Source organism: Oryx dammah, unplaced genomic scaffold (genome assembly GCF_014754425.2).
Source record: "Oryx dammah isolate SB20612 unplaced genomic scaffold, SCBI_Odam_1.1 HiC_scaffold_18, whole genome shotgun sequence".
In the NCBI taxonomy this organism is placed as follows: domain Eukaryota; kingdom Metazoa; phylum Chordata; class Mammalia; order Artiodactyla; family Bovidae; genus Oryx; species Oryx dammah.
Genome location: NW_024070202.1, coordinates 33,247,371 through 33,272,104, shown reverse-complemented (window position 1 = coordinate 33,272,104; position 24,734 = coordinate 33,247,371). Strand labels below are relative to the sequence as shown.

The following is a 24,734-nucleotide window of genomic DNA, read 5'->3' as shown; positions in this document are numbered from 1 at the left end:
GTCTGGTGGTGAGAGTAAAATCCAGTGCTGTAAAGAACAATATGGCATAGGAACCTGGAATGTTAGGTCCATGAATCAAGGTAAATTGGATGTGGTCAAGCAGGAGATGGCAAGATTGAACGTCAGCTTCTTAGGAATCATTGAACCAAAATGGATAGGAAAGGGAAAATTTAATTCAGATGACCACTGTATCAACTATAACCTTCAGTGGTAAAGAATCTGCCCGCAGTGCAGGAGGTGCAGGAGACACAGGTCTGACCCCTGGGTCAGGGAGACCCCCTGGAGAAGAAAATGGCAACCCACTCCAGTAGTCTTGCCTGGAAAATCCCATAGACAGAGGAACCTGGTGGGCTACAGTCCACGGGGTCACAAAGAGTCGGACACAACTGAAGCAATTAAGCATTCATGCATTATATCTACTACTGTGGGCGAGAGTCCCTTAGAAGAAATGGAGTAGCCCTCATAGTCAACAAAAGAGTCTGAAATGCAGTACTTGGGTGCAATCTCAAAAATGACAGGCTGATCTTGGTTGGTTTCCAAGGCAAACCATTCAGCATCACAGTAATCCAAGTCTGTGCCCCAACCACTAATGCCAAGGAACCTGAAGCTGACCAATTTTATGAAGACCTACAACACCTTCTAGAACTAACACTAAAAAAAAAAAATAGATATGCTTTTCATCATAGGAATTGGAACGTAAAAGTAGGAAGTCAAAAGATACATGGAGTAACAAGCAAGTTTGGCCTTGGAGTACAAAATGAAGTAAGGCAAAGGCTAACAAAGTTTTGCCAAGAGAATGCACTGGTCATAGCAAACATCCTCTTCCAGTAACACTAGGGATGACTTTATAAATTGACATCACCAGATGGTCAATACTGAAATCAGAGTGATGATTACATTCTTTGCAGCCAAAGATGGAGAAGCTCTATACAGTCAGCAAAAACAAGGCCTGGAGCTGACCGTGGCTCATATCATCAGCTCCTTATAGCAAAATTCAGGCTTAAAATAAAAAAGGTCAGGAAAACCACTAGTCCATTCAGATATAACCTAAATCAAATGCCTTCTGATTATACAGTAGAGGTGATGAATAGGTTCAAGAGATTAGATCTGGTAGACAGTACCTGAATAACTATGGACAGAGGTTCATGACATGGTACAGTAGGCAGTGACTAAAACCATCCCAAAGAAAAAGAAATATAAGAAGGAAAAGTGGTTGTCTGAGGAGGCTTTACAAATAGTCGAGGAAAGAAGAGAAATGAAAAGCAAGGGAGAAGGGGAAAAATGCAGAGTTCCAGAGAATAGCAAGGAGAAATAAGAAGGGCTTCTTTAATGAACAATGCAAAGAAATAGAGGAAAACAATAGAATGGGAAAGACTAGAGATCTCTTCAAGGAAATTGGAGATACCAAAGAAACATTTCATGCAAGGATGGGCATGATAAAGGACAAAAACAGTAAAGACTTAACAGAGGCAGAAGAGATTAAGAAGAGGTGGCAGGAATACACAGAAGAACTATACAGAAAAGGTCTTGAGGACCCGGATAACCATGATGGTATGATGACTCACCTAAAACCACACATCCTGGAATGTGAAGTCAAGTGGAACTTAGGCTCTGCAAAAGCCTCGGACTGTGTGGATTGCAACAAACTGTGGAAAATTTTTAAAGAAACGGGAACACCAGACTGCCTAACCTGCATCCTGAGAAACCTGTATGCAGGTCAAGAAGTAACCATTAGAACCTTATATGGAACAACTGACTGGTTCAAAATCGGGAAAGGAATACAGCAAGGCTGTGTATTGTCACCCTGTTTATTTAATTTCTATGCAGAGTACATCATGTGAAATGCTGGGCTGGATGAGGTATAAGCTGGAATCAAGATTGCTGGGAGAAATATTAACAACTTCAGATATGCAGATGATGCCACTTTAATGGCCAAATGCAAAGAGGAACTAAAGAGCCTCTTGATGAAGGTAAAGGAGAGTGGAAAAGCTGGCTTAAAACTCAGCACTAAAAAACCAAGATCATGGCGTCTGGTTCCATCACTTCCTGGCCAATAGGAGTCACAAACATGGAAGCAGTGTCAAGGTTTCTGTTGGGCTCCCAAATCACTTGGGATAGTGACTGCAGCCGTGGAATGACACTTGCTTCTTGGAAAGAAGGCTTTGACAAACCTAAACAGCTTATTAAAAAACAAAGACAGCACTTTGCTGACACAGGTCTGTATAGTCAAAGTTCTGGTTTTTCTAGTAGTCACGTGCAGATGTTCGAGTGGACCATAAAGAAGGCTGAGTGCTGAAGAACTGATGCTTTCAGACTGTGGTGTTGGAGAAGACTCTTAGCCCTTTTGCACAGCAAGAAGATGAAACTGGTCAATCCCAAGGGAAATCAACCCTGAATATTCACTGAAAGGACTGATGCTGAAGCTCCAATACTTTGGCCATGTAATGGGAAGAGCCGACTTATTGGAAAAGACCCTGATGCTGGGAAAGATTGAAGGCAAAGGAGAAGAGACAGCAGAGGACGAGATCGTTGGATAACAGCACTAATTCAATGGACATGAACTTGGGTGAGCTTCGGGAGATGGTGAGGGACAGGGAAGCCTTGGCAGTGCTGTAGTCCACGGGGTCACAAAGAGTCGGGCATGAATTAGTGATTGAACAACAGCAATGTCCATGTGTAGTGTTGTCTCTTGTACTGTTGGAAGAGGATGTTTACTATGGCCAGTGTGTTCTCTTGGAAAAACTCCGTTAGCCTTTGCCTTACTTCATTTTGTACTCCGACAGCAAGCTTACCTGTTATTCCAGCTATCTCTTGACTTCCTACTTTTGCATTCCAATCCCTGTGATGAAAAGGATGTATTTTTTTTTTTTTTTGGTGTTAGTTCTAGAAGGTATTGTAGGTCTTCATAGTACTGGTCAATTTCAGATTCTTTGGCATCAGTGGTTGGGACATAGACTTGGATTACATATTCTTTGTATGTATTTTCAGTAATAGCTCTATTCCTGGAACAGAATCTAAATTCTTTAGGTAGCTAACAGGAATGTAAAATAAGACAGACTTTTGAGCTGTCTTTTCCTCCCTGAAAACAATCAGTCTAAATTAATTCTCATGCCAAAGAGGCACATTTTTAGGGTGGCAGATATTGCTGCCTTACATAATTAATTTCCAGAATATTTAAGGAACTTATACAACTCAGTAGCAAAAATAACTTTTTTTTAAAATAGGTGAAGGACTTGAATAGGCATTTCTCCAAAGAAGGCATAGGAATTCCCTAGCAGGTATGTGTGGAAAGGTGTTCAACTTCACTCATCATCCGGGAAAAAATTAAAAGTAGAACTACTGTGTGGTCCCTCAGTCACACATCTGAGTATTTACCCAAAGGGAGGGAAATTAGGGTTGTTATCAAACCCAAGTTCATGTGCCCCATGCACAGTGAGACCAAACAAACTGAACAGTCAGACTTGGGAGCAAGGAAAGGTTTGTTGATCAAAAGGGTGCTGACCAAGAAGATGGAAGGAAGACAGAGGTTTGTCTCAGATCCATCTTACTGGCTGGCCAGGGCATAGTGGTCTTAAAAGCAACAGTTGGGATGAGGGTTGCAGGGGCCATGACCTTCTTCTCATTGGTTAGTGGTAATGTAACAGGGTGGTATTTCAGGAATCTTAATCATCGACCTTTCAGCCAGTCTGAGGTCCAGTGCTTGTACCTGTATGTCATCGCCATCCCCCACCTGGGTGGGGATCTTAGTTCCTACAGAACAACTCAAAAATATGTGTCAGGTTGTTAGGTATATCCCTTGAGGAGGAATTAAGACTCTGTTATCACTGAGCTGTTTTTTTTTAGTGTTTTGTCTTTAATTGGAAGATAATTACTTTACAATATTGTGTTGGTTTCTGCCATACATCAACATTCTTGAACCTCCCTCCCACCTCCCACCCCATCTCATCCCTCTAGGTTGTCAAGGAGCACCAAATTTGGGCTCCCTGCATCATACAGCATATTCCCACTGGCTATCTATTTTACATTTGGTAACATACATGTTTCCATGTTACTCTCAATTGGTCCACCATCTCCTTCCCCCACTGTGTCCATAAGTCTTTTCTCTGTGGCTGTGTCTCCACTAGTGCCCTGAAAGTAGGCTTATCAGTACCACCTTTCTAGATTCCCTATATATATGTGAATATAAGAAGTTTGTTTTTTTCTTTCTGACTTATCTGTTTGATAGGCTCTTGGTTCATCCACCTCACTAGAACTGACTCAAATGCATTTCTTTTTATGGCTTACTATTCCGTTGTATATATGTACCACAGCTTCTTTATCTATTCATCTGTTGATGGGTATCTAGGTTTCTTCCATGTCCTAGCTATTGTAAATAGTGCTGCAGTGAACACTGGGGTATGTGTTTTTTTCAATTACTGTTTTCTCGAAGTATATGCCCAATAGTAGGATTGTTGGGTCATATGGTAGTTTTATTCCTAGTTTTTTAAGGAATATCCATACTGTTCTACTGGAGAAGGAAATGGAAACCCACTCTAGTATTCTTGCCTGGAGAATCCCATGGACAGAGGAACCCAGCAGGCTACAGTCCAGAGGGGTTACAAAGAATCAGACACAACTGAGTGACTGAACAACAGCAACAATATTCTGTTATATATAGTGGCTGTATGAATTCACATTCCCACCAACAGGGCAAGGGGTTTCCTTTTCTCCACACCCTCTCCAGCATTTATTATTTGTAGATTTTTTGATGATGGCCATTCTGACTGGTATGATGTAATACCTCATTGTAGTTTTGATTTTCATTTCCCTAATAATGAGCAATGTTGAGCATTTTTCTATGTGACTGTTGGCCATCTGTATGTCTTCTTTGGAGAAATGTCTGTTTAGGTCTTCTGCCCACTTTTTGATTGGGTTGTTTGTTTTTCTGGTATTGAGCTGCATGAGCTACTTGTATATTTTGGAGATTAATCTTTTGTCAATTGTTTTACTTGATGTTATTTTCTCCCATTCTGAGGGTAGTCTTCACCTTTTTTATAGTTTCCTTTGCTGTGCAAAAACTTTTTAAGTTTAGTTAGGTCCCACTTGTTTATTTTTATTTCCATTACTCTAGAAGGTGGCTCATAGAGGATCTTGGTGTAGTTTTTGTTAAAAAGCCTTCTGCCTGTGTTTTCCTCTAAGAATTTTAGAGGTTCTGGTCTTAGCATTTGGTCTTTAATCCATTTTGAGTGTATATTTGTGTGTGGTATTAGGAAGTGTTCTAATTTCATTCTTTTACACGTAGCTGTCAGTTTTCGCAGTACCACTTATTGAAGAGACTGTCTTTTCTCCATTGTATGTTCTTGCCCCCTTTGTCAAGGACAAGGTGCCCATGGGTGTGTAATTTTATCTCTGGGCGTTCTATCTTGTTCCATTGGTCTATATTTCTGCTTTTGTGCCAGTACTATATTGTCTTGGTGATTGTAGCTTTGTAGTATAGTCTGAAGTCAGGAGGTTGATTCCTCCAGCTCCATTCTTTTCCCTCAAAATTGCTTTGCCTTTTTGGGGTCTTTTGTGTTTCCATACAAGTTTTGAAATTTTTTTGTTTTAGTTTTGTGAAAAATGCCACTGGTAATTTGATAGAGATTGCATTGAATCTGTAGATTGCTTCTGGTAGGATTGTCATTTTCACAGTGTCCATTTCTCCCAATCCAGGAACATGATATATCTCCCCAATTGTTTGTATCATCTTTGATTTCTTTTGTCAGTCTGCTATAATTTTCTGTTTATGTGAGCTGTTGTTTCTTGACTGCTTTTCCTTTGTATCTGCACCCCCTCATTTCCCTAAATTCAAAACTGCTTGAATCTCTTTGGAATTCAGGGAAGGCCTAGGAGATTAAAGCCTTTCTCTTGAAGCGATAGCACACTGTCATGTTAATTTCAGCATTAGTAATAGTAACCAAGAGATAGAGGTAATTTCAGTGTCCATGTGTCCATGGGTGAATGGATAAAGAATATGTGATATATAAAGAGTCTGTGTCTATATACAAACATATACAATGGATGATAATGTGGCCTTAAAAATGAAGGAAATCCTACCATTCATGACAACATGGATGACATTATGCTAAGTGAAATAAATTAGATGCAGAAAGACAAAAACTGTATGATCCCACTTATATGTGAACTCCAAAGAAGTCAAATTCACAGAAATGGAATGAAATGATTGTTATCAGAGCTTGGAGAGGCAGGGATTTATGGAGATAAAGTTCAGGAGTACAGAGTTTCAATTATGTAAGATGAACAAATTCTGGAGATCTAATGTATGACAAAGTGACTGTAGTTAACATTATTGTATACTTGAAATTTTCTAACAGGGTAGATCTTAAGTGTTCTCATCACAAAAAAAAAGAAGTTAACTATGTTAGGTGTTGGATGTGTTAATTAGTTTGAGTGTGGTTATTATTTCACATTGTATATCAAATCATCAAGTTGTTTACTTTAAATATACAATTTTAAATTATCAATTATACTTCAGTAAAGCTGAGGAGGATAAGACTGAATTGTGTGGGTGTGGCCAAATTCCTAAATAATTCCTACTGAGAATCTAAAGAGAAATTAGTTATCCACCAATTCAGAGGTAAATGCTACAGGAAGGCTGTTAAAAATTAGTTGGAATACATATATTATTTCTACTTTCTTAGTAAATTAAACAATTTTCTCTTAGTGCATCTTTCTGTAGAATTATTAACCTTAAATGTTAGCAGCAGGTCGAGCTCCTTCAGACGGTTGGGAAATAGGAATGTCTCTTTACTGGTATATTTTGGTCAGGACCTCACTGCTAGAACAAATAAACTGCTTGTCTGTTTATCACCCGAAGAGAACTCTGGTCAAGATTTGGAATTCAGGGGTGGGGTTCCCAACCTAACCAGTTCACTTGCCTGCCCCCTAGTGTACGGGGGTGGTAAGAGCAAGGGTCCCCATACCAGGATCCTCCAGGAAGCTTTCCTTTCCACCGCCGCAGGGCAGGCGCTAGGATTTCCTCTGTCCACATTCCTCACAGATGGTGGGAACCAGTGTGACATGGATGAAAAACTAGGCCTGTTCAATACACTGAAATCTCTTACATCCTGTTCCAGAGGACAGGCAGGTTCCCACAGAAAAAGACAATATCTAATTCATCAATGGGCAAAAATTATCCACGGGCAAATAGTGTGTAAAAAGTTCTGTGAAAATTCAATCCCTTTTTCCATTCTATGTGGTGTAAAAGTTTTCACTTTCCACAACATATTCTGAAGTGGAGGTGGTGCGCTTACTTTTCATTAACTGAGTTTTGCCATTGTCCTTTCCTCAGATGCCTATGTGCCTTTCTTGTATTCTGCTGTGAATATTTCCTGTGGGCCAGTTATGCCTTCGAGATTCTGTTTTCCAGTGAAAACCACTGGAAACCCTAAAGAGTATGTGAAAGAGAAAAATGTAGTAATAGAGCCCAAAATAAAGATAGTTGATTTTAATAGATTCTCTGGCCAGTAACCACCATTTCTGCTTTACACAATTTTTTTGTCAGTCTTAGAAGTTTTCTAATCCCTCTCTACTGTTTTTGTAAAAACTAATGTTAAAGTACTCTAGAAGTCTTTTTAAAATGTTTCATTCCTTCTCTAGTGAAATGAAATAGTTGAACCTTGCCTAAGGTAGTATCTTAATGGGAGACATTCTCACTGAACTCTGCCTATTTCATTTCTAGTATTCCAATTTTAGGAGAAAGTCTGTTGTTTACATCAAATAATGTTTCTTTATGGACATAGTGGTACAAATATTTTAAATGCACACAGATAAAATCAGATCTCTATAAAATTGGAATATTTGTTTGTAGTTTGTAGAAACATTTAAAAGTGGGATTACTCCATTAGAGTCATGGTTAATAGCCAGTGGTGTTGTGCAGGTTGGCCTTCTCTAGTGCAGGATTGTCTTGCTAGCTAGTACACTGATGACTGTCTGCCACCCACAACAGGACTGTGGTCTCTGAAAGTTAGTGGAAAGCACATTTTACTTCCTGCTTCTGAGCTGATTGCTCAGAACCTTGGGACACTAAAGTCCTGGACTCCTGCTTGAGAATGCAGGTTGCCTAGGTGATATTTCAAGGTATTTTAGAGGTAGAATTAGAGCTTTGCAAAAAGAATTATGCTTTTAATTGAACTAACAGTTCAAATGTTGAATTAGTTTTGTGAAATTGAAATATTGGCAGAAAGCTAGTTCTTTTCTAAGTTGTATTAATGAGTAATAGCTTTACAAAAGATGAAAATAAAACCATGAGTTGTTACAGTGGCTTCATTCTGTAGAAAATTTCTGATAGAGTATATGGTTCAATGCAGTTGTCATTGAGGAAATTATTTTCATAAAGATTTACTGGTAGTCATTTCTATCAAGAACAGTTACAGGAACCTCATAGTTTTTATTTTATATTTTTCTATATTTTATTTAATTCTTTTGTTTACTATTACTTCAAGATTGTGAATTTTGAAGCTAGATAATCATACAGATGGAATCTCCACTCTCTTATATGGTTCTTATTGGCATCTGATCACCTGTAGCTTTTAAGATATCACCATTATTATTAGTTAAGATGTCAAGGGCAGCTTGGGTCCCTTAGTCCGTTATAATATCTCTGGGGAAAAGATAGGAAGCCTGAATTTCACAGGTAGCGATTTGTTACAGCAGGTAGAGAAAGGATGAGAAACACATACTGCAGGAGACAGAGCAGTCTTAGCCCAACCAGCCTTCCTGTAGCTCTGTCCCCAGTCTGTTAATACCATTTTTAAAAGGTGCATTTGGGGGCCTAAATTGATACCGTTAGGTTCCTCTGCCATTGCAGAACAGTGAAGACAAAAGCACTCACCATCTTAATATTCACAGGACTGTGCTAAAGAATAATGATTTAAGATCGAGACAAGAGTTAACTGCCCACCTCACCAACCAGTGGCCTTCCCCAGGAGCTCTGGATGTCAATGCTGTTGCCTTGGATACGTTGCTTTACCGAAAACACAATAAACAGTGGTATGAGTAAGTGTAACACTTTTTTTTTTTCCCCCCCAACTAATTACAAACTTAGTTGTACCGAAACATATGACTGTCCACTTTGGTTTCTAATACTTTTCTGAATTCATTATTAGCTCAGAGCAAAAGTAGGATTTAAGACTATTTTGGCTTGGTAAGGTTATATTAAGGCTGTGAATGTGGTAATGTTACAAAGCCAAGGCACCCTGGAGAAGTAAAGACATTGAGAAACGCTTAGGTAGTATTACATTAGCTACCTACTTCTCCTGTACTGAATCTTCAGCCAGTCCTTCAGTTATGTCAGTGAGCTTGTATTTTAATGAGCCATCTGTATTTGAATTCTAGCTGTGGTGTTTGTTTTTACATTAGAACTAATTTTCATGCTTGAACACAAAATTCCATGTCATAAAAGGGTAGAAAGAAATTTACTTGTTCTTGGTGGGTCTGAAAGAGTTCTGTTCATTTTTCAATAAATCTAATTTTGGGGGGATATTGAGATAAAATCACTCCACCCACGGCCACAAGATCCTTTTCCTATTTCTTTGTCCCAGGATTCAGGACGGTTTCACTTAGAAACTGTTTCCCCTGTTGAGAGCGCACAATCTTAGGCTGTCTTTCTTTAGGTAGTCTTCATTTCAGAACTTGGAAATTGTGTTACCTTCTTTCGGCTTTTAGTCACTTTCCCATCATGGTAATTGTTTTCAGTGTCTTTATTGTTATATCTTCAGCTGACTTTTCTGATAGTTTTCCCTGCTCCCCCTCTGTCTCCTTTGGTTCTCTCTCCCCTTACCTTTGTCCCTCCTTCATCTGTTTCCCTGTCTCCTCCCTCTCTTCTCTCTTCTTTTTTTTTTCATCCCCCTCTCTCTCTTTGTTTTTTTTTTTCTGTTTTTCTTTTTCTTTTTTTAAGAGCCCTTTTAAAAATTTCACTGGTAGTGCGTGCATACTCCGTTGTGCCCAACTCTTTGCAGCCCCATGGACTGTGGCCTTCCAAGCTCCTCTGTCCATGGGATTTAACCAGGCAAGAGTACTGAAGTGGGTTGTCATTTCCTCTTCTAGGGGATCTTCCCAACCCAGGGAGTGAACCCACGTATCGTGTGTCTCCTGCATTGGCAGGCAGGTTCTTTACCACTGAGCCTCCTGGGAAGCCCTTCACTGGTAGAGCAATATACTTCTTTTTGTGCTTCATAGGCCACCTTTCACTAGGTAATTAGTGGCCTGGCATTTCTACAAGGAATGCCTTAGCACAGACCTAATTTCTGCCTGCTTTCCTCTGTGATTTTTCTCATTTCAGAGATAGAACTCAAAATAAATTTTTACCTTTTGTTGTTTAAAAAAGATTGCTGGAGGCTTTTATGTTTACTTGCCTGTTAGTTTCATTGATTGTTAGAGATAAATAGGGAGCCAGTTATTTACAAAATGAATCAGTAGAACTCTCTTCATCATCTCCTGCACCACACTGAGCATGAGTCAAGGTGTTGACTGGGTCTTTCATGAATTGGAACCTAGTTCCCCTTATATCCTATGAAAGGTATAAATAACTACAATATATCTTATTATGCTAGGATATAATTTTATCTTTCTTTGACACATTTAATGTAGGCAAAAATATTTATTTGTATTTCTGATTTATAATTGAAAACTTGAATTTTTTTCTTTTTTTAAATATAAATTTATTTATTTTAATTGGAAGTTAATTACTTTTACAATATTGTATTGGTTTTGCCATACATCAACATGAATCTGCCACGGGTATACACGTGTTCGCCATCCTGAACCTCCCTCCCACCTCCCTCCTCATACCATCCCTCTGGGTCATCCCAGTGCAGCAGCCTCAAGCATCCTGTATCATGTATCAAACCTGGACTGGCTATAGCAATACTTGGTATACTTATCTATAACATAAGATGCTCCTGCTTTATAACTGCAAAAATATTACTACATCCTGACAAAAGACTAGTAACTGTGCTTTTTATTGCAATATCTATGTTGTCACTTTACATAGTGGGTGGTAAAATATTTTAGCAGAAAGGCATGTACATACCACTGCCTGCCCATAGAGCTGCCCACTGGGGAACCAGTGAGGACATCCAAGTGGAAGATTTATTTCTGGGTTACCTCTGCATGTAGTAATAGTGGCTGTCTTCTACAAAATATTGTAGTAGCAACAAGAGTAACTGCAGACTGCAGTCTCAGAAAAGAATGCAGCGAAACTGCCTGTTTAGAATGGACCCAGATTTTGTCCCTCTTGACTTGGTTTCTCCATTAGGTTAAGAAAGGATACCCTTTCCTTCCTGGCATCATCAGTCTTTAATCTCGCCAGACCTCTGATGTTGGCACTGCTTTTCTGTGACCCTATTGCCAAACTGATATCCCTGAACAAAAGTACGCACTTGGGGTGCAGTGCTGAGATCCCTGTACCTAGAGTTTAAAGTCAGGATTTGAACGTATTTCTGTTGCTTCCTTGCTGTTTAACACTAAGCATGACTCCTTGCTTTTTGTTTCTGCACATGTAATACTGGGGTGGGGGTAATGCTTATTTAAACGGAATTGTAAGAGTCATCTGAGGTAGTAAATTGCCTGGCACCTGATCCCTTTCTGATAAGTCTATTTATTTATAGTCTATATAATCTTTTCTGTTTGGACTCTTATATAGCCTTATATCTTTAATGTTTGGACAGTACCATTCACCTGATATCCTGCTATTTCTTAGAGAGCTGTTAAAGCCCTATCTAAATTTAAAATAACCAACAAATTCCCAGTTGTTTGAAATTAATAATACCAACTTTTTCATGTAGAAATGGATTTTCAGAACAGAGTAGTACTGTATATAAATCATGTTTGAGACACATCATAGCTTTTCATCAAGATACAGTTTTGGCTCTCCTCAAATTTATAATACAGGCCAAAGCTATAGAACTGAGCTGATCACCAATTTCCTCTTCATTTTATCAGTGTCTTAAATAAGTCCAACAAACATTTGTGAGAAACTGCAAATCATGAAGGAGGTAGCCAGAGCCTCCTTAACAGGGAATATTAGCGCTCTTAACAATATGGAGAAAGAAACTGACCCTGTAATGAATCATTGAAATTTCATGCTAAGGATGTGGAAGGTCTGTAGGTAATTTCTCCAGAGGCTCTGTAAATGTATTTGCCCACTTGGGTTTTAGAAGAAAGAGAGTGTACGGTTTGATGTAATGAATTTTGTGGTAAAATGACCCGTTGGATAACTTGGCTGTGATCACCTTATCATGGAAGGACCCCTTTCACAAGAGATCTTAAATTTATTTCCATTTACTACACTATTTATAAAGCTTTAAACATATCATTTCAAATTTGTTTCTAGATTATTTAGACTGACAAGGTTAGTTATGTGGGATTTTATTATACCCCTTCCTTTATTTCAAACATAGGCGTATCATTTTAAAAAATTTTAAGGCATTACAGGCATTTAAGGCATTACTGTAAAAGCTCAACAGTAAATAAATATATAAGGCACACTCCCTAACACGCACACCAAGCAATTGATTCTTTTTTCTTTCCACTAAGTTCTGTTTTAACATATATCTTCATATGCAAAGTCTAGGTCACATGAGCTTGTAAAATATCTGGTATGTAATCTTGTTAGATTGCCTATTACAGAGCTTTCCTAGATTAGTCCCAGATCACATCCATTGTCACCAGATAGATATTTTCTACTTACATTTTTTTTTTTTAGTTTTCTAAATTTATTATTGTCTTCCAATTTAGCTGCCATTCACAAAATTATTAAGAATTATGAGGTTTTTATGTCCTTTATGATCTACTACTTAGGCCTATTTTTCTTAATGATTTCCAGGGCATTAGATATAATCACTTCATGTGTATTCCAGGTTCTCCTTCTCATGTGTGTCTAAAGCAGTGAGGTTGTAGAAATCTTTTATAAATTACATTTTGTATTGGCCTGACTTACATTTTGTCCTCTTTTAAGCTCCCTTGCATCCTTCCATTTTCAGTAAATTAAAAGTTTATAGATGTTCTGCTGTAACAAATGCTTACTTTTTTCCTTAAACATACTTCTGTGGAAATAAAACCAAGAATAAAAAGAACGGTTTCCATGTACAGTGATGTGCCTCTGTGTATAGATTGTGTGGATATATTTGTTTCTATTTTCTACATGTGGATAGTTTATTCTTCTGTTTATCACACTCTCTGTTGTCCAGTGACTACCAGATAATGTAACTTATTACTGACCTCAAGATGTCTAATGGGCAAATAGGTAATGTAGATTAGCCACAACATTGTGTCTGCATTGATATGAAGTATAAGATCGTAGAAAAATTTACTTATAATTGAATTGACTTATCACTCAGTTTCCTTTAATTTGCCTTTATTTTGGTACCCAGTTCTATATATAGGAGTTTGAATTTGAGTGGTTTTTAAATGTTGCTATAATAAGAAATTGAATGCTGTGAATTTTGTTATGTTTCAAGTGCTCACAACAGTTCCTACAATTTTAAATTATATTTAACAATGTAATGGCATAGAGTAAACTGCGAACTTTTATATAGTCAACGCATGACTCTTACTATCTGGGTTCCTATTTTGATTAAGCTCTTGCTGTTTAAAAAATTCAACTCTGAGAAATAGGAACAGACTGTTACCTGGTTTGGTGTATCTGGTGATGGTGGTGGTTTAGTCACTAAGTCATGTCTGACTCTTGCGACCCCAGGGACTGTACCCTGCCAGGCTCCTCTGTCCATAGGATTCTCCAGGCAAGAATACTGGATAGGGTTACTATTTCCATCTCCAGAGGATCTTCCCAACCCAGCGATTGAACTTGGGTCTTCTGCATTGCAGGCAGATTCTTTACCAACTTAGCTACAAAAAAAAAAAAAAAGAAAGAAAGAAAGTGAAGTCGCTCAGTTGTGTCTGACTCCTTGTGACCCGATGGACTGTAGCCTACCAGGGTCCTCTGTCCATGGAATTTTCCAGGCAAGAATACTGGAATGGGTTGCCATTTCCTTCTTCAGTGCTCTTCCCAACCCAGGGATCGAACCCGGGTCTCCTGCATTGCAGGCAGACAGTTTACCATCTGAGGCCACCAGGGAAACCTGACTTAGCTATGGGATACCCTTAAATCTTACAGTGTGGTTTTAGTGAGTATAGGATTCCAAGATAAGACTTTTAAAGACACAACTCCAATAGATAGTTTACTCCATGACAACAAAATGTTTGTTGGATGGAGTTGCCAGTTACATTGCAAATATGGTAAAAAAAAAAAAAAAAAAAGTGGTAACCAAAGCCATTCTTTGTCATTACTGAAAGCAGCCGAACTAGATTCCTGTCAGATGCTGGGAAATAGGTTCATGCAAGGAAGATGTATAGTACTGATAAGATATTCATAATGTCTTATTCATATTCATAGCTTATTCATAATATCTTATGAATAAGGTGCTTAGTTTTGGCTTGGAATTTTTATTTTTGCTTCAAAATATCATTGTCTACCAAATTCTATTTTTATTTCCATTGGCATTTGGTGAGGTACATAAAGCCTGTAAACTCAAGGATTATCCCCTAAAGGGTAGAGAGGTCCTGAAGTCACTCTGGATGTAGAAGTGCGATTCTCTGAAAGGTACTTCAGCAGGTCACACAGGAAGCACGCCCCTTACAGGATGTCTTCCTGCACTTTCCTCCCTCAGTGGGTGACCCAGTCTTGGAGAGCCTGTAAATGTGTGCCACCAAGTTCTCAGTCCTTAGTCACAGAGACTTTTTAATTCTGGGTATTTTGTTGTTTGTAAATATTTCCATGCATACATTTTTAGTTGAATAATATCAATATGAACAAGTTTCCTATAGTGAAATAGCAGCATCAGAAACATCCTAAGCCCTTCATTTTAAAAAGCAAGTCTTCTACCAGTTAGACACAGAAAAATAACTTGGAAAAGAAACTTATTTATACCTTCCTTTATTAAATTCTTCCATTCCTCCTTCCTGCTATAGCTAAAGAAATAAAATTTTACTGGAAATCAAGGGAAATTGTCAGTGCTTTGATTAAATACAGTATAGTTTCCATATCTGTCTTAGCAAACTGAACTGCTGTTTAAGAAGGGCTTCTAATAGGAAGCCAAATCTTTTCTTCTTACACTAGGGAGGAGATAGTGTAGTAATTATTGGGGGAGAGTTAGAGCCAGGCTACCAGGTGCAACGGAGAAGGCAATGGCACCTCACTCCAGTACTCTTGCCTGGAAAATCCCATGGACAGAGGAACCTGGTAGGCTACAGTCCATGGGGTTGCTAAGAGTCAGACACGACTGAACGACTTCACTTTCACATTTCACTTTCATGCATTGGAGAAGGAAATGGCAACCCACTCCAGTGTTCTTGGAGAATCCCAGGGACGGGGGAGCCTGGTGGGCTGCCATCTATGGGGTCGCACAGAGTCGGACACGACTGAAGTGACTTAGCAACCAGGTGCAAATCTCATCTCCTGTGTCCCAGTCCTCTTCTATAAAGTGGGGATGATAATAATTCCAACCTCTTCTGGTAGCCATGAGCATTAAGGAAGTTAATATATATGTACATGTAGAACAGTGCCTAGCATTTGATAAGTACTATATAAATATAAATATTGGGTATCATTTTTAAAATTATTTATTTTACTTTACAATATCGTATTGGTTTTGCCATACATTGACTTGAATCTGCCATGAGTGTACATGTGTTCCCCATCCTGAACCTCTCTCCCATGTCCCTCCCCATCCCATCCCTCTGGGTCATCCCAGTGCACCAGCCCCAAGCACCCTGTCTCATGCATCAAACCTGGACTGGCGATTAGTTTCACATATGATATTTTACATGTTTCAGTGCCGTTTTCCCATATCATCCCATCCTCGCCCTCTCCCACAGAGTCCAAAAGACTGTTCAATACATCTGCATCTCTTTTGCTGTCTTGCATAAAGGGTTATCGTTACCTTCTTTCTAAATTCCATATATATGTGTTAGTATACTGTCATTGGTGTTTTTCTTTCTGGGTATCATTTTTTGTTACATGTTATATATGTGTGTTATCTGTTATAATTATCTCTGAAGTTTCCTACAGAGACTATCTTGCTATTTAAAATTCTGAGTAAGAACTTTTATACTCTCAACATTTGAAAAGTCATCACTGTTGTAAAGTGAGAAAGTGCTCACATTGTTAGCTAGGAAGCTATTCTGTCACCTCACCTTCACCTCATTTCTTAAAGGAAAAAACAAATAGGTGCCAGCTGCATCCCCCGTATACTTAATACACACACACCAGCTAAATCTGTGAGCCTCCTCTTGTGTGTATGAATAGAGAAGTGAAGTCGCTCAGTCGTGTCCGACTCTTTGCGACCCCGTGGACTGTAGCCCACCAGGCTCCTCTGTCCATGGGACTCTCCAGGCAAGAATACTGGAGTGGGTTGCCATTTCAAGAGCTATGTAATAGGTCACTTAGATTATATATATTTTCTACAATATTATTATAACACTTCTAGGAAATTAGATAGGGTTTGAACTACCTTTGGAAATAAATGTGTTCCTCTTCCTGGATCATTTATATTTAGAAATAATACTGAACTTTGTCACATACCTGAAATGTCAGTAATACCATAGCCGCATATATCTCTTTGAGTTGGTTTTATGTTGACAAAACAAATATGAGGAAGATTTGAACATTTACATTCATTAACTTTTCATTCATAACTGAATTTTCATCTGTTATAATTTATTTCTAGTGACTTTAATAGAAAATGGGCTCATTCCTATTGATGTTTGGCAGAAACCAACACAATACTATAAAGCAATTATCCTTCAATTAAAAATAAATTAATTAAAAAAAAAAGAAAATGGGCTCACAGTTGTCAATAGATGATGGAAGGAGGTTAATCATCTTGAAGGTGTATTAACACAAACAGGTATTTTACAACCCAACATTTTTAAAATTTCTCAGTGACAGGAATGATAACAATAATTTGTTATTTTTATGTAAAAATCATCTGTAATAGACCCAAGGTATTGTGCTTAGGAGACACAATCCTCATAACAAAAGTTATGTCAGTTTCAGTTTCATTTGTATATTGAGAGACTTGAGATTTTCTGCACAATTGATAATGACCAGTCAATATCAGTGCACAATTGATAATGACAGTTGATAATGACCAGAAGTGCCTATTTCTTTACTAACTTGATCATCAAAAGGAATTGAATTTGTTTGACAGGTTGTTTCTCTTTTCCTGTTTTAGTGGATTTAACAACCTCCAAAGAGGGCGGAGGGAAAGATACAACAGTTTCTATTGCCACCATGATGCAGATGAAGTTTAGGGGGCAGATGGGGAGAAGTGAACCTGAAATTCAGTAAATTGGAGAAAACCATTAAAGAATATCTCTAGAAGTTTTTTTTTTTAATTGTGGGAATAAGTTAAAGTAGTCTTTCACCTTTGTCTTACAGAAAAAGTTATCAGAGCCTTGACCAGTTATCAGCTGAGGTTAGCCTTTCTCAGACTTCACTGGATCCAGGTCAGTCACAAGAAGGAGATGGAAAACAAGACACATTAAATTTAATCAGTGAAGGTAAGAAAAAAAATCTATTTGAAAATTATGTTTTCCTGCACTGTATGTATTTTAATTGCTAAAGAATAATAGTGACATTTCTGTGAAGCATGCTAGGAATTAAGCTGCCATTATGATTAAAAAGGGTCAACTCTTGTTTTTATCTCATGTGTTTGTAGATAAACTTCTCAAAAGATATTCTGTAGCTGTTAACCTTTATTTCCTCACTTCCTGTGTTCTTTTTTACCCATTCCAATTTGGCTTTTTCCCCCAGTTTGGCTTTCTTTCTTTCTTTTTTTTTTTTTTTCCAGTTTGGCTTTTGAGTCTCTGCTACTTACCAAAATGCGTTTTATGAAGGTGATCAACTGCTGCCATATTGTTGACATCAGTCCTCTGTTTTCACTCTGTTAAACTTCTCAGCAGTTTTTGATCCAGCTGATGATTACTCATTCTTGAGTTCCTTTTGGTACTTCATTTTCTGAATATGCTGAAAAACTTGGGAAATAAACAGAGTCTTCTTTCCTGTTACTGCTTTCAGCTGTTTTCTAACCACCCCTCTTTGCATTGAGTTGCATCTTCATGAACAACATGTTGATCCAGTTTCATAACTTTTGAGGCCACTTTCAATCGTATGATCACATTTCAGTTTCTGAGACACAGTCTGCTTGCTTTTAAACTTCAGTAGAATAGCTGGTTTGAAATTCTTACCTTTCCCACACCCACCCCCCAGGTGTAGGCTAGGTGTGTGACTCTAACACTTTGGATTGGATAGCTGGTGCTGGAATAATCTGACGCTCACATATTTTTCCTCTGTTCTTCTCAGTTCCACACTTGGTGATGGGTGAGGTCTAGGGAAAGACAGACCCTTCCTTACTTCAAAGGAACTGTTTTCTTCTGTGCCTCCTCTCTTCTCTGTCGTCTTTGTTGCAGTAAATGACACCACCACAGGCATTATCCTAGACGCTGCTCTTTGCCCTCTAACTGCAAGTCAGTTTGTTAGCAAGTTCTGTCTGCTTCCCATGCAATGCATGCTGCATGTATTGATTCATCCTCTCCATTACTACTTCTGTGGTCTAGGCCACCTGAATCAAGCCTCTTGGATGGACTGCTTTCCTCTCTCATTCCTGCCTCCTCTCAATCCATTCTCCATTTAGTGATCAGTTCAGTTCAGTCGCTCAGTCGTGTCCGACTCTTTGCGACCCCATGAATCACAGCACGCCAGGCCTCCCTGTCCATCACCATCTCCCGGAGTTCACTCAGACTCATGTCCATTGAGTCCGTGATGCCATCCAGCCATCTCATCCTGGGTTGTCCCCTTCTCCTCCTGCCCCTAGTCTCTCCCAACATCAGAGTCTTTTCCAGTGAGTCAGCTCTTTGCATGAGGTGTCCAGAGTACTGGAGCTTCAGCTTTAGCATCATTCCTTCCAAAAAAATCCCAGGGTTGATCTCCTTCAGAATGGACTGGTTGGATCTCCTTGCAGTCCAAGGGACCCTCAAGAGTCTTCTCCAACACCACAGTTCAAAAGCATCAATTCTTTGGTGCTCAGCCTTCTTCACAGTCCAACTCTCACATCCATACATGACCACAGGAAAAACCATAGCCTTGACTAGACGGACCTAGTAATCATTAAAAAACATAAATCAGAATCTATTTGCCACCCACCTTGAAATTCTGTAACTGCTCTCAGTACCAATCAGAGTCAAATCCAAACTGCTTTTTGTGGCTTCCTTATGATCTGGTCCTTAGCAGCTTCTGCCTCATATCGGTCCATTCTTTGGTTTGTTCTCCACACCATAGCAAACTGACCTCCAGACTGTCCCTCCAGGCTGGTTTCTGCCTCAGCTATCTTTACACTTCCTTTGCCTACTGCCCTGAAACTCCTTTCTTAAAATCGTTCCATGGCAACTTCTTTATCAGGTCTGTGGACAAATATCAGTTCTTTAAAGTAGTTTTCATTGGCTGCTGTACCTTAATTCACCACCTGTCTCCAAGTCCACCCCATCCCAGTCACTTTACAATACATATTGCCATACATTATGATTCTTATCTGTAACTCCCCACTAAGATGTAAGCTTATAAGGGTAGCTTCCTGGTGGCTCAGACAGTAAAGAATCTGCCTGCAATGTGGGAGCCCCGGGTTTGATCCCTGGGTTGGGAAGATCCCTTGGAGAAGGGTATGGTAACCTACTCCAGTATTCTTGGCTGAAGAATTCCATGGACAGAGGAGCTTGGTGGGCTACAGTCCATGGGGTCAAAAAAGTCAGACATGATTGGGTGACAAATGCTTTCACCACCCATGAGGGTGGGGTATCTTATCCATATTTTCACCAGGATATTGTTAGAGTCTGATGAATTATAGATAGTCATTAAATATTAATTGATAGAATAAGTATATATAATAAATAAGTGTCATAGACTGTGAAGAACAAATTACTGGTAGTATAAAGTAAAAATTCAGTTAACCAGAAGTCTCAGGCAATGGGAAAATTATGATAAAATGAATTTCCTACTTCTTTTTTTTTTTCTTATTTTTTTTCTTTTTTTCTTTTTCCCCTACTTCTTTTAAGATAGTTGTTGACATGTTCTTGAAGGGCCTTAGTCTGTTTTACTAGTTTAATAAACAGTGTATATTAAATACAAACGGATCTTTCTTTGATGATATTGACAATAAAGTTAGCATATTAGAGCGTCTTAGTGGCACTAATGTCGATCGAAAAGAGTAAACTGTCATTTTTTAGAGCATGCATATGTTTAGAAAACCTAGTGAATACTATGAGTGGATTTCTTTATGATGATTTTTCATATAAAAATACATTTGTTCAAACTTTTAACCTAATTTCTAATTTTAGGCATTTTAATATCAATAAGATAGTATTAATAATGAATATTTTTATACTGTTAAAACAAATGTGAGACTTCCCTAGTGGTCCAGTGATTAAGACTCTGCTCCTCCACTGCTGGGAGTGTGGAGCTCGATCCCTGGTCAGGGAACTAAGATCCTGCATGCTGTGTGGTGTGGCCAAAAATAATAATCAAGTAAAATTTGTTAAGGAAAAAAAAGAAAATGAGTGGAGGAGGAGGGAGTGGGTGGCCCATACAGGATTTTTAGGGCCACGAAGTGGCTCCAGTGATACTAAAATGGTAGAAACATGTCATTATACATTGTGCAGCCCATAGGATGGTCTGTGTTAGGAGTGAACCCTAATATAAACTGTGGACTCTGTGTGGTGATTGTATGTTCGTGTAGGTTCCTCCGTTGTAATAAGTGTGCACTCTAGTGGGGGAGGCTAATAGTGGGAGCCTGTGCATGTGTAGGGGTAGGAGGTACATGAACAATCTCTGTACCTTCACGCTCAGTTTCTTTATGAACCTAATTACCCTGAAGAATACTGTATTGGTTTTAAGAATTCAGGTACTGCTTTGGAAAGATAAACAAAACTGATAAACCTTCAGCTAGACTCATCAAGGAAAAAAAGATGAGACCCAAATCCATAAAATCAGAAATGGAAAAGGAGAAGTTACTGCTGACACCACAGAAATGCAAAGGATCATAATAGATTACAAAAGCTAGTAAAATGGATGAGCAAGAAAAAAAATGGATTCCTCAATGTACAATCTCCCAAGGCAGAACCAGGAAGAAATAGAAAATACGAACTGATGCATTACCAGTAATAAAATTGAATCAATAATTTAAAAACTTCCAGCAAACCAAAGTCCAGGACCAGATGGCTTCACAGGTGAATTCTACCCACATTTAGAGAAGAGTCACCACCTCTCCTTCTGAAACTATTCCAAAAAACTGAAGAGGAAGGGGCACTTCTGAACTCATTCTATGAGATCAGCATCACCCAGATACCACAACCAGACAAAGGTATCACACAGAAAAGAAAATGACAGGCCAGTATCCCTGATGGACGTACATACATTACAGGTAGTACTCTGATCAAAATGCAAAAGAATTATAGTATTTGATAATTTTTTTCCTTAAAGAGGCCTTTCACCTGGGGGTAAATAAACCATCTATTGAACAACTCTTGGGTGAAAGAGAAATATAAGTTGAAATTACGAATTTCTAAAAAATGCCAATGAAGACTTAGCATAGCAGACTTTGTGAGATTTACTTGTCTATGACCAACCTAGACAACATATTAAAAAGCAGAGACATTACTTTTCCAACAAGGTCCGTCTAGTCAGGCTGTGGTTTTTCCAGTGGTCATGTATGGATGTGAAAGTTGGACTATAAAGAAAGCTGAGCGCCGAAGAATTGATGCTTTTGAACTGTGGTGTTGGAGAAGACTCTTAAGAGTCCCTTGGACTACAAGGAGATCCAACCAGTCCATCCTAAAGGAGATCACTCCTGGGTGTTCATTGGAAGGACTGATGTTGAAGCTGAAACTCCAAAACTTTGGCCACCTGATGGAAAGAGCTGACTCATTTGAAAAGATCCTGATGCTGGGAAAGATTGAGGGCAGGAAGAGAAGGGTACGACAGAGGACGAGATGGTTGGATGGCATCACTGACTCAATGGACACGAGTTTGAGTAATTGCTGGGAGTTGGTGATGGACAGGGAGGCCTGGCATGCTGTGGTTCATGGGGTCGCAAAGAGTCGAACATGACTGAGCAACTGAACTGAAAAAGGAAAGAAAATAAATGAGTTTTCCCAGCCCCTAAAACTAGAAAAAGAAGCAAAAACTAAATAAAAAACCACAAAGAATAAAATAATAAAGATAAAATCACAAGTTAATGAGACAGAGAATAGAAAAGATATTTACTTAATAAATCAAGAAACCTTATTTTTTAATTAAAAGAGACCCAGATAATTCAATCATAAAGGGAAGAAAGCAAATAAAAATTAAGGGAATAAGTATAACCTGATAAATACAGTATGAAAAATTAAAAAATGATAGGTCAATTCCACTTACAGATATTGATATAAAAGTTTTAAATAATGTACTAGTGAACAGAATCTAGCACCGCATAAAGAAATGATACACTGTGAACAGGAACAAAAGATTGACTCAGTATTAGGAAATCTATTAATATGATACACTATATTAATAGATCTGAGGAAAGATCTATCATCCACAGATGCCAGAAAACCCTGGGCAGAATTCAACACTTGTGTGATAAACATTCAAGACAGAAGACCTCAGTAATACTTACCTTATATGAATATGTATATATGTGTGTATATCTGTCCTAAAACCAGCATCTTAATGGGGAAATGCTGAGATACCCATTGTTTCTACCACTATTTAACATTATCCTGGAGGTTTAGCCAGTGCATTTAAAGAAGAAACTTCTAGGGACATGAGAATTGGATTTTAGAGTTTATAGTGTGAACCTGGGAAGCACAGATAAATAACACTAATTTAGACAATTAAAAAAAAAAGTCTTGGAGCTTCTCTGTGGTTAAGAATCTACCTTCAGGGGACACGGGTTCACTCCCTAGTCCGGGAAGATCCCACACGCCACAGAGTAACTAAGCCTGTGTGCCACAACTACTGAGCCCACATGCTGCAGGCTCCTGAAGCCTGCATTCCTCGAGCCTGGGCTCTGTAACAAAGAGTAGCCCCCTGCTCGCTGCAACTAGAGAAAACCTGTGTGCAGCAACAAAGGCCCAGCACAGCCACAAACAAACAAAATTCAAAAATGAAATAAACTGCAAAGTTTAAAAAGTAAAAGTCTTCTAAAGTAACAGGATATAAAATTATACAGAAATCAGTAGCCTTCGCATGTGGTACAAATAACCAGTGACTCTGTTAGTATGGAAAAAGAAAAACTATTTAAACAGCAGAGAAGATAAAAAATATTTAGGCATTGTACATTTCTTGTTAAATTTTTTCCTATCTCAGGAGAGCTATAACCATTTTTAAGAAATACAAAAGCAGACTCCGTGAATGGAAAGAAATACTTTCGAGTTTTCTCCAAGTTAGTGTAAAGTTGACACAATCCTGCATATGCTTTTATTTTCTAATCCAGTAAATTTACCCTGGAGATATACTTAAGTAGTACAAAACTATGTATGCCCAAGGTTATTCTGTCCACTTAATATTTGTTTACATTCTGTACTTTTCCCTTAATGCTTATCACTTTGAAGAATTTCTCTAGCTACCCCCTTTTAAAATTTTAACTTTTTATTTTGAAGTAATTGTAGATTCACATGCAACTTAATAAATAATACAGAGATCTCCATATACCCTTCACTCAGTTTGCCTCCTGGGCAACATCTTACAAAACTGTACAATATCGCATCTATGAAATTGACAGTATAATCCACTGATTTCACTCAGATTTACATGTACTCAGTCGTGTGTGTTTTTAGTTTGTGCCATTTTACATGTGTCGGTCCCTGTATACACACCACCGTTCAGACATGGACAGTTCCTTCACCACAGGGATCCCTTATGCTGCCCTTTATAACCATACCCACCTCCCTTCCAGCCATGCCTTACCTCTGCCCCTTCCCTAACCCACAGCAAGCACTAATCTGTTCTATGTTACTGTAATATGTCATGAAATTATGAAGAATGTTGTATAATAACATCATGAAGAGCATTAAGATAGTACATGGACTCTTTGGATTGGATTTTTTCACTCAGCATAATTCCCCTGAGATCTGTCCCAGTTGTTACGTCTATTTTTTTTATTGCTTTCTTTATTTTTATTTTTGCTTTTTTTTATTCCTAAGAATATTCCATGGTATGGATGTGCTGTATCATTTTTGTTTTGTTTTGAAACCAGTCATTGAGGGATGTTTAGGTTGGTTTACACTTGAGGACTGTGAAGCTGCTACCATTGACTGAATGTTTGTGCTCCCCTAGATTCATCTGTCGAAACCAAATGTCTGGTATGAGAGTATTAGAAGGTGGGTGTTGGGAGATGGTTAGGTATGAGGATGGAGGCTTCATGAATGGGATTAGTGCCCTTAAAGAGAGACCCCAGAGAGCTCCTTTCCCCCTTTAGTCTTGTTAGGACAGAGTGAGAAGACTATAGAAACCAGGAGATGGACCATAACCAGACACCGAATTTGCAGTGACCTTGAGCTTGGATTTCCCAGTTTCCAGAACTGTGAAAAACAAATTTCTGTTGTTTATAAGCCACCCAGTTTATGATATTTCTGGTATAGCAGCTGAAATGGACTAAGCTGCT

General features: G+C 38.5%; 1 protein-coding gene across 2 annotated transcripts in view; it reads left to right on the top strand.

The window, feature by feature from the left end:
- Positions 1-24,734, top strand: part of RUNDC3B (RUN domain containing 3B) — a 171,218-nt gene that overhangs the window by 134,234 nt on the left and 12,250 nt on the right. The window contains exons 9-10 of one of the 2 annotated variants that reach the window (XM_040260685.1): positions 8,890-9,036; positions 17,480-17,601. In XM_040260685.1, the coding sequence (XP_040116619.1) occupies positions 8,890-9,036; positions 17,480-17,601 (269 nt within the window). The remainder of the gene's footprint in view (positions 1-8,889; positions 9,037-17,479; positions 17,602-24,734) is intronic. The other variant, XM_040260686.1, reaches the window with a different exon arrangement.